This window comes from Priapulus caudatus, unplaced genomic scaffold (assembly GCF_000485595.1).
Source record: "Priapulus caudatus unplaced genomic scaffold, Priapulus_caudatus-5.0.1 Scaffold392, whole genome shotgun sequence".
NCBI lineage: Eukaryota > Metazoa > Priapulida > Priapulimorpha > Priapulimorphida > Priapulidae > Priapulus > Priapulus caudatus.
Window position 1 is genome coordinate 103,098 of NW_014577453.1, and position 11,104 is coordinate 114,201.

The window sequence follows — 11,104 nt, forward strand, 5'->3', positions numbered from 1 at the left end:
TATATATATATATATATATGATGCGGCTGTGTGTGTCGGCGGTGCGGTAGTGTAAGACCGTGTTATGTAGCTGCCGCATATTTGCACGACAATTGGTGACACGCAGTGGCAGGAAGCAGCGAATGCCGACACTGACGATGTATGTATATATATACGTCTATATATATATGTAATTATTATCTCTCAAATAAATCGAAATATTAATACATGTAGCCAAATTGGGTCTCGCCCCTTATATATATATATATATATATACGTATATATATACGTCTATATATATATATGCACTTAGCTGCGTATGTCTTCGTTGTCTGTAACAAATGTTGTGATAGCGTATACTCTGTTTTGGCAGAGCTTTTGGGTCCAATATGACTGTCTGTAAAATTGTTACCGTGCAATGCGAGCATCTTTATTTTTTCGCTATATAATGGTTTGTTGATTTTAATTCATGATATGCAATGTTAGGTATATGCCGAACAATTACTTGTATGATTTTTTCATAATTGTCGATGAAACTTGATGATGCGTATGATGCAGTTTAACCTCTTTTTTCTAAGATAGCTTATAATGTATAACTGCCAACATTAATAAAATTTACAATTGTAGTTGGCGATGATGTTTATGATCGATATGGTCATTCTAATGTCACAGCACATATATATATATGCCTCTATCAAAGCATACGTACTATACTGTTTATTTTGTAAAGATGTCTTGTTTGCGGATAGAGCGGAAGGCTGGTATAAAAATAGTATGCTGGGATCAAAATGCAAGGATTGTATTAAGAAATAACGGTACTGTAAATATGGTGGAGACAGTTTGTGGCAATTTGTCACAGAGACACATAAATTATGCCTCTAAGGAATTTATGGTATGAGATTCGTATGTCGATATACGACAAATAGCTGAGATAATCCGCTGTGCTTATTGGATTAGGCTTGGTTATAATTACGGCGAATGTAATTTATATTAATTAAAATGTTTTTACAGCTTAGCGTGCTGAGTTTGGAAATTAATTTAAGTCAGTCTGAGACAATTCTACAAATACACAACAACAAATACAAATGCAAGCAATATTTTGCCCAAACTACATTTACAAGAATGCACTTTGCTCCAAACGCGTATATTTTCAACCAGATATATATATTTCTGTTGGAAAATACTGGCCGTGTACAAACACTGATGCTAGAGAACATCGAGAAGGTTGGGTACCTCATTATATCCAAAGGTGACACATTGTCAATCACTTCCCTGTCAAATTACATATCAAATAAGCTGCGCATGAAAACATACCTAACGAGTGAAAGTAACACATTAATTTGTCTAGTAGGTAAATGAACAAGATTAACCATTCAATTTCATCTAAAAACAAAAGGTTTTTATTCAAACCTGATATCTATGCATACATGCATATTCTCCAAATAATAAAATAGCTGCTCATAGGTAGCGCCACCTTACATTCGCCCAAAGAAACATCAATATCATGTTGATTCAAGTAAACTTTGCAAATAGCTAGGTCCTAGGATCTTCTAAGCCCTAATTCTAGCTCCTTGTGTGTAAGAATGGCACTCACTCAGCCCATGAATATTGCAGGAAATGTCGCACCAGGATTTGAGCTAGTTAGGGAAAGGTTCAAGTAAGTTGGGGTCAAATGACCTCATCATGTAAATTGCAAGGGCGCTAGGCAAATTGCCGCAGGCCTACGGCAACTGTACGCGGGCTATAGTACTAGAGCTAGGTCCAAGTAAGCTGTAGGCTGTAGCTTAATACACAGACCCATTATCAAGATGATCAAGATGATCAAGCGTAACTTGAATAGGCTAGCGACGCTTATCGTACACTGTGTACAGTTTCAATGCATGAGTAGGGTAGCGAGTACTATTTAGGCCCAAGTCTTTTAAGACTTAAAGGCATAATTCGACCATCGATTATGCAAAGTTGACGAATGCTACAGTAACTGGCACCTTGTGTAGTTAATAAGTACATTACCTTATAGCCAAACGCGTATTAGTTTGTCCAATATCACTGCTAATTACTAAGAAATGTCTAATTGAAATCCGTAAATTTGGTAATCTGGCGACAACGCTAAATTTATTGCCAACAAAATAAACATCGAGTTCGGTTCGGTGACGTCACATGTTGCTACAGGATGTTGAGCATCGAATTGTTTGTCCCGGGTAAATTGTTTGCCTAGTGTTATTATTTGCCTAGTTGCCACATATTATATGTTGCTTGTAATCTCAAGAACTTCGTATATTCATTTATTCCCGAATCCCAAGAGTAAAACCATAACGTACGGAATGCACACTCAGACTACAAGGATCGAAATCACTGACGGCCGAGCATACGTGCGAAAATGTCCGGTGCACTATAATCTGTATGACACCGCCTCGCCGGTTACGGCCGGTCACGGCCGGCATAGCGGGTTGAAACTGTCAACAACGGATTTATTTGACCGCGGATTTCAATTGGATATTTCTTAGTAACCAGCAGTGATATTTGTTATGGATGTTGATATATGCACCAAGAGGTGGCGCCACGAGTATGCGTGGGAACTCGGGGTGCTGGAGAGTATGGTGGAATAAACGAGTTGCACTACACAACGTGTCGATTGTGTCTTGGAGAGAGTTCTTCATAAATGAATAACTACTAGGCAAACAATATTGGACAAACTAATACGCGTTTGGCTATAAGGTAATGTACTTATTAACTACACAAGGTGCCAGTTACTGTAGCATTCGTTAAAATTGCATAATCAATGGTCAAATTATGCCTTTAAATAGACTACGTCACGAATTTTCCACGGTAAAATTTGTTTTAAAAAAATCCCCATTTTTTTACATTAAAAGTAAGAACTAACGTTACTAAATATATCCTCAAGCTCTCACCTGATAAAAATGTTTTTACGTTGGTTAAATTTGCAAAAATCTAGACGATTTGGTAATTGTTGTCTAACACTATTCCCCAGTACTGTTCAGATACTGGCGTCTCTCTGTTTTTCACCGGCAAATTAGGGCATATAAAGAAGGTATATAAGCATGAAAAGTAAACAGAAACACTAATTGTATTTTCATACATTTTATTTTGTACAAATAAAACACAAATATACTACTTTAAATTCGTGACGTAATCACTTTAAGAGCTGTCCACATTTGCACATGTCTGTCGTCGCACATTGCGAAAATGAATGGCTGGTATTATTTCTCCGTCAGCAGCCGGAGAAGCAGCGGTGAAAACCATCGTTATAGTTCTCCGGCCGCCGGAGAATTAAGAAAAAATTTTCTTGTTAGATCTCCAGCGCCAGTGAAACAAGTGTACGTTTTCAGCACTGCTTCTCCGGCTTTGCCGTAGAAGCAGTGCTGAAAATCATAGTTAAATTCTGCGGCAGACCGAAGTGTCCCGCCGCCGCTGTATTCCGCCTGTGGGCCGCCGTCCCGCCGCCGCAACCCTAACCCTAACCCTAACCCTTACTTCTGGTTTGGACGTTATGGTTTTATGGGGTGGTTATGGTTTGCGCAACGGCATAGTCTGCTTTTTGCCGGAGAAGCTAGTTTGATTTCTTGGCTTAGTTGTCCGGCTTGCCGGGGTAATAATCACTTCGAAAATGAATTGGGTACAGCTCTTAAATATCCTTGAACCCGAGTGGATACTACCATAGGCATTTGGCTCAACAACAGTTGCTTGTCCTTGGGCCGTTTCAATAATAACACGAGGGCAAATAAAAACAATTTATACACCCAGTGCCCACCATTTCTTTTTAAGTTTGTGTTTCATCAACCGTTTTAATGCTATTAGTATTAATACGTTTCCCAGGCACTTAGGCCAAAATTGCAAGTCCACGTCCATGTACATTTGATATAAATTGTAACACGTAAGAATGCCATCATACGTTAACTAACTCGTATGTCGTCGTGCCCCGTAACTAACCGTATCAGTGGAAAAAATACACGGGGGCTCGGGGCGATTTAGCCCCCGAAATGCCAAAAAGAACCCCGGAAATGCCAAAAAGAGCCCCCGTAAATTTGCATAGAGTTCAATGCAAACCAAATTTTAGAGTGCTATTTTCATCCACGCAAGCTTGAAAAGTAGCCCCCGATAAATAATTTTTTTTTCCCTGGTGAGCACACCGACACCGTCTATCGTTTCTCTCTCTTAAACTAAAGGGAAAACTTCGATTGCGGTCTTGAGGAGAACGGAGCGGCGTTCAGCGCGTATCACGAGGGAAAGCTCGTCGTCGACCTGCGGGGCGGCTACGCGGACAAGAGCTGTGGCTACGTGTGGCGGGACGACACGCTTGCCGTCGTATTCTCGACGACGAAGGGCGTGTGCGCGCTATGCATCGCCATCATGGTCGACCGCGGCCTGCTGAAGTATGACGACCCGGTCGTCGCGCACTGGCCCGAGTTTGGACAGCACGGAAAGGATGCGGTTACCGTGGAGATGCTGGTTGCTCACCAGGTACGTTGGTTTCGTCGATGGGTACGGCACGCGAGAAGTGACAGGTTTTGGAGAAAATTTACCGTTAACTTTGCAGTCGGTTTCTGTTAAAATCGCGACGATGTGAACGGAATAATTCTGAAGATTCCCTCCATGGGATTCCCTCATTATCCTCGGGTTTCGCCCTGTGACGGAGCGAAGTGCTGCACAATGGAGATAAGTCAGCCGCAGAAAGTGCATTTGTATCATTACTTGTCGAACAGACGCGCACTTGTCGAACGTTCGCGCATGCGCGCGCGTTTTTCCTGCCCGCGTAATCGACGTTGAGCGCGCTTCGTCTTCTCCGTCGCAGGCTGGGGTGCCGCTGGTGGACGCAGACCTGGACCTCGACACCCTGCGCGATCGCGCGAAGGTGGGCGAGATCCTCGCGCGGGAGAAGCCCCGCTGGCCGGTCGGGGCAGGTCACGGCTACCACATGTTCACGCATGGGCTCCTCGTCGACCAGCTGCTGCGACGCGTCGACCCGCACGGGAGGACGGTCGGCCAGTTCTTCGCGGAGGAGGTCGCCGGGCCGTTCGGTATTGCGGGTTTGGGGTGGGGGAGGGGTTGGGGATTCATGCCATTCAGTATTCTGGGTTCCAGCCGTTCGGTATTCCAGGTTCGGAGGTTCAGGGTTTGGGGGTTTGGCGGGTTCGGAGAGTGTGGGAGTTTGGAGGTTCGGGACGTTCAGTATTCCAGGTTTGGGGGGTCTGGAGGTCCGGTGGGTTCGGTTGTTCGGGGGGGTTCAGCGGCTCAGGGTTCCACGCATTGCTCGAAGTGGGACATTTCAATACTAGATTTGTGCATTTAGAATATTTAAATCTATTTTAAACATTTTTGAGTTTGACTAATTTACTAAATAGATGCATTATTAATTTGATCATGTGAGATTTTCTCCTGGTGGAAAAAATTTTGAGGTGGGCGAATGTGCGCGTGCAAGAAAGTGGCGATTAATGGTGGCCCAGTGTTGTTAGCCTGTGTTAATCGTTATTGCAATGACGTGTGGAATACTGGTATCACTCTGAGGCAGCAGAGGGAGTCTGTCTATCACCAACTTGTGTCGTAAAAGACGAGCTTTGAGGGTACCAGATGCACTGATCATCACTGACACACTGATATGGGAAGTTTTGCACGCATCTCAGAATATCTTCCTCTGTAAAAAAATACTTTAGTAAACCCTGTGACCAAAATACTAATGCACCTTCTTAGTAATTTTCTGAAAACTGAATTGTTTTTTGCTCTTCTAAAAACATTTTATTTGATTAAAATATTTGAAATGCCTAAATCTAAGATTGAAATTTTCTCTTCAGGTATTGACTTTCACATTGGCCTTGCAAGACCACTCCAACACAGGGTCGCACGGATAGTTTCCATAGAACCCACGTTGTCTGACAAGGTGACCGAGTACAAGACTTGGATTAACGCGCTGACGTCCCCCGCATCCAGAACTCGCATATTCAAGGAGTTCCTGTCTCGACCCAATCCTCCACTTTTCGCTTTTGTGGTCAGTATCAGCTGTAAGAGAGAATTAGCTACAATGCTATCAGTAGTTACTAGTAGGAACAACACTATCTGTAGTAGGAACAATGCTGTCAGTAGTAGGAACAATGCTGTCAGTAGTAGGAACAATGCTATCAGTAGTAGGAACAATGCTATCAGTAGTAGGAACAATGCTATCAGTAATAGGAACAACACTATCAGTGTAAAATCGTCAGACTGTTCAACATGCGCGCCCCGTAATAATTTGGATTTGTTACACACTATTGATATATATTCCGAATACCCCTTTCATCCAGTTATCGTAATATGTTTGTATCGTGAGTACGTAACTTATGACGTAACGTGTCATGTAACCTATTATGCTGTAACGTACGTAACACAGTGTTTTGTGAATCTCACAAATTCGTGATCGCGCACTCGTTGCTATGGCAACAGGGCAACGAGATCTTCAACAACCCCGACTATCGTGAGGTGGAGTTTCCTGCAGCTAACGGCGTCGGCACGGCGACAGCTCTCGCCAAACTCTACGGGATTCTCGCCAACGGTGGTTCGCACGAGGGTCACGTTCTTCTCTCGCCGGAGACTCTGGCAACGGTAATCAGCCCCTAGTTCTTGCTCGAGTAAGGCAACACTGGCCGCGGTAAATCAGCCCCTAGTTCTTGCTCGAGTAAGGCAACACTGGCTGCGGTAAATCAGCCCCTAGTTCTTATTCGAGTAAGGCAGCTCTGGCCGCGGCAAATCAGCCCCTAGTTCTTGCTCGAGTAAGGCAACACTGGCTGCGGTAAATCAGCCCCTAGTTCTTACTCGAGTAAGGCAGCTCTGGCCGCGGTAAATCAGCCCCTAGTTCTTGCTCGAGTAAGGCTACACTAGCCACGGTAAATCAACCCCTAGTTCTTACTTGAGTAAGGCAACACTAGCCACGGTAAATCAGCCCCTGGTTCTTACTCGAGTAAGGCAACACTGGCTGCGGTAAATCAGCCCCTAGTTCTTACTCGAGTAAGGCAACACCTGCCGCGGTAAATCAGCCCCTAGTTCTTACTCGAGTAAGGCAGCTCTGGCCGCGGCAAATCAGCCCCTAGTTCTTACTCGAGTAAGGCAACACTAGCCACGGTAAATCGGCCCCTAGTTCTTGCTCGAGTAACGTCTATAGCAAACCGGACCAACATTTTTTGCATCTTGGAAATGTTTCTAGGAGCTAGCATCTAGCATTTTTAGCGAACACCCGTTCCAAAGTCAGTGAGCAACACGTGATTATTTTATCTGGTCATGTCGTAGTCGACTATGTGAGGGTAAGGCTCTGTTAACATTTTTCTCTTATCATGGAGAAGTTTTGGTGATAAAACCTTTCACAGGTATAGCTGGGCTACGAGAGGTCCGTTGCTGATAGAACTAAGATTCTTGTCGATGAACAGGCTGATAAAGCAGCTAGAATATACCCGTGTAATCTTTCTAAGTTACACAAAAAAACCAAGATAAAAAAACCGTACAAGCATTTGATTACAAGACACTTACAAAGAGGCTGATAAGGCAGGTAGAATATACACATGTCGGCCTTTCAAGCTACGCAAAGAACCCAAGATAAAAAAATCTTACCTGGAGTTAAAAAATCGGCATCCCCGCACTTTTCTAGAGAACTATGCTGTAGCACAACTGCAATACGAGACAAGACAAGTATAAATCTAAAAAAGTCACCGTCCATCTGTCCATCACGCATTGTTGCCAGTCGAGGCCACAGGCACTTGGAGCGTTTCAATAAAATAATAATGCTAAATTAATACGAAATCTATTTACTTCCTGTTTAGCTATATATATATATGTGTGTCAGTGTGCGGAAGCGCGCGTGCGGTGTACGTGTGTGTTGCAGAGGAGCACTTGCACGCATTTACAGGAGATTGTCGGCAATAATAGGCGAAAGAGAGTAGAGAAACATTAAGACTTTGGTAGTAAATCGATTTCGTATTTAGCATTATATTTTATTGAAACGCTCCCAAGTGCCTGTGGTCGAAGCTTAGGTCCAGTGAGCGCTGTAACTAATGGCCCGAGTAGTCAGCCGCGGCCTTTTCGTCGCGCTGCGAGATTCACGGGATCACGTTAAGACCCCGTGCGTGCGCTGGTCAATGTAAACCCGAATCGACATATCTGCCAGTCATCTGAACTACTATGTCGCCGACGTGCCAGGCGTGATTGACAGCCAGCTCTAGCAAATCATTGCTGATTTGACACGTTCTAAAGACAGTGCTTAGCAGCAAAGTGCCACAAAGTAGACAGTTTGGCATGCAAACTGGGTGGGCTTAACCGAGTCGGTGACAATATCCCAGGTGGGTGGGGCGATCGATCTTTCTTTGGTTTTGATTTAGATTTGGTGTGGGCAGATATGACATTTGAATCGATTGTGATGTATAATGTAACGGCACGGTTCCGCGTAACCATGCGGACCGCCGAACGACCGAGCGGAAAATTTCTCAGATGACGACATCGTTCAGCGATGATCGATGGTTGATTGATGATTGAATGATGTCGACAGGTCCAGCGGCAGGTGACGAGCGGCGAGGACAAGGTCGTCGGATATCTCGCCTCGAAGTTTCAGCCGCAGTTTACGGCCGGCGGGTTCTACACTGGCGCCCCCTACTGCAGGTCCGAGGTAAACGCGCCGTCTCTGCGTTCACGCCGCTTTCGCTTAAAGCCTATGCGAACCCAACTATGTATATTTTTCAATGAAACAATGATATTTCATCATATTATTACTTACCTTGATGTATTTTATCAAAAAGTTGATTTTGTAACGTTTGAAGCAATAATACATTAAGTAAAATCAACGAGACGCAATTCGATTCGAAAGGAGGCGTGGCCTTATTGTGACGTAGTTTTGGGAATCTGCGCTGAGCTTTGAGCCATGGCATACACGCTTCGCACCGTACGGTTATTGTTGTAAAGCAGTTTAATAAACAGTAAAAGCCTACAGAATCATACGGTCCACTTCTAACTGACATACTGCCTATAAGTCAGTCAGACTGACTGCTCTACTGCGATTGTAAAATATCGGAGTTCCGACGGTATCTGCTTCGTATCTTGCTCTCTCATTGGTATTTTTGGTGGTATAGTGTGTAACTGAGTGCTATAGAGTTTAAACTGTGTCTTAAGTTATAGGTGTATCCATACCACACATCTTTGATTGAAGTCACTCTTATATGTGACTGAGTAGGACGTCAGAGATCACCAGCACTGCCCCTCTTAATGAAACGTCTGTTGTGTGAGACTTGGTAATCACTAAACCATTGGCATTGCCCATGTTCTGGTAAAACAGCTGTGTGAAACTGTAAGGTACTCCAGGTGTGTGTCTGTCTGTGTGCGAGCGTGCGTGCGTGCGTGCGTGCGTGTGTGTGCGCGCACGTGCGTTTATGTGAGAGAGAGAGAGAGACAGTAGTGGAGGTTCGCCAACATCCTTTCTAAATAAATAATCGCGACGCGAGGCGACGTTCCACCCTAACTGGTTCTCGAACCTTGGTCTTGCAGGGCGACGTCGTGATCGGTTCGCCGGGGTACGGGGGCCAGGCGGCGTTCGCCGACGCCGCGAGGAAGCTGGGCTGGGCCTACATCACCAACAGCGTGAAGCCGAGAGACGTCGACGAGAGGTCGATGTCGCTGATGGAAGCGACGTATCAGTGCCTGGATGAACTCTGCAGATGAAACGCGATCGCATTTGATTTGCAAGATGACGAGTGGAACAGTGTGTAGTGCAGCGGAATATGTGGAATGCGTAAAGATTGTAATGTGAAAGTGTGTGCAGTGGTGCGTGAGTGGAATAGGAGAATTTGTAACGCGACGCTTTGGGTCCGTTAGAGAATGGATTGCGTAAAAGGTGCGGCGTGGCATTGTAGTCGGGGTAATTAAAAGTTCGTTAGGGTAATTAAAGAGGGAAGAGAGGTGAAAAGGGAGCTATTCATTGATTGCTTTATATCAGAATTCGCGTTTCTGCGTTGCGCGTTGCAGTTTAAAAGTATTTTATTGCTTCTAAAGTAATAGATGGTTTTGTTTTTTGTACGGGATAACTGTACGTATATATACGTGGTTGTGATAAATTATGGTTATATTTGATACAATATTCTTTTTATCGTGCTCTGAATTGCACGTCATATTTTTTTTACAATGTTTATTACCATCGTGTGTGATAATTGAGATTATCTACCTCTATTTCAAATCAAATATATTTTGTAGTATATTTACTCTGTGTTACGCTTAGTTTTATTTGCTGTTTGAAGAAACACATTCTCTTCTATTTGCGGGTGTTTACTACTAATAACTAGTTAGGATCATACAAAAGTTAATAACAAGTTGAAAAAAATTACCAACATTAACAAACAATTCTGACACTCAATCACTTTGCATTGAATAAATAATCGGTATGAATATATTGAATCACATTAAAATATTCGTTGCAAAACCTGCCCATCTAGCACGGAACCATGTTACAGCCAATTTATATGGGCTGCGAATTAAGATAATATAATTTAATATTATTATAAATTTTCGTTATTAATATATGGACTATAGAATCCCCAAACTGCCTCCACTGTGTAGAAGGACGTCTCAATAATTGTTATGGAATTATAGCATGAACCAACTGTATTTATGATGGCGTTTATAGGTCCCTATATAGTCACCTTTATGATACTCACGCACACCAATAAATTTTCCACACGAATTCATCTCAATAAGATTCCCTTCTCACTGCAATAGCGTTAAATTGTGAGAAAATTCTTTGGCGCATTTAATCGTTCTACTATCCACGACCACATACGTATGTCACATACATATAACTATATGTTTCTATAGGTGGACTCACAACGTGTGAATTCTCTCCACTGTCGCGCCCAGCACGACTCAACCCTACTAGCTCCAATCAGGCTGCGAGACTAATTAATGCACATCGTTCTTAATTAGCTAAATTTCTCGGTTTTATGAACCTAAGCTTGGACCATGAATTTTACGTGTGTCGGATACACGTGGAGCTCTAGATGTTCCTGCCTATACATGTGTGTATGTATGTATGTATGTCAAGGATGGATGGATGCATAGATGCATGGATGCATGGATGCATGGATGGATGGATGCATGGATGCATGGATGC

At 43.4% G+C, this 11,104-nt stretch overlaps 1 protein-coding gene across 2 annotated transcripts; it reads left to right on the plus strand.

Annotated features, from left to right (window-relative positions):
- Nucleotides 1–1,445: 1,445 nt before the first annotated feature.
- LOC106809870 (beta-lactamase domain-containing protein 2-like) lies at nt 1,446–10,199 on the plus strand. 2 transcript variants are annotated; one of them, XM_014813105.1, is made up of 7 exons: nt 1,446–1,636; nt 4,164–4,458; nt 4,790–5,015; nt 5,787–5,980; nt 6,412–6,570; nt 8,501–8,617; nt 9,490–10,199. In XM_014813105.1, exons 1-7 carry the CDS (start codon nt 1,563–1,565, stop codon nt 9,661–9,663), a joined length of 1,239 nt encoding a protein of 412 aa, XP_014668591.1. In that variant the 5' UTR covers nt 1,446–1,562; the 3' UTR covers nt 9,664–10,199. The 2 variants fall into 2 exon arrangements, with proteins under 2 accessions (XP_014668591.1, XP_014668592.1); XM_014813106.1 differs by lacking the exon at nt 6,412–6,570.
- The last annotated feature ends 905 nt before the right edge of the window (nt 10,200–11,104 follow it).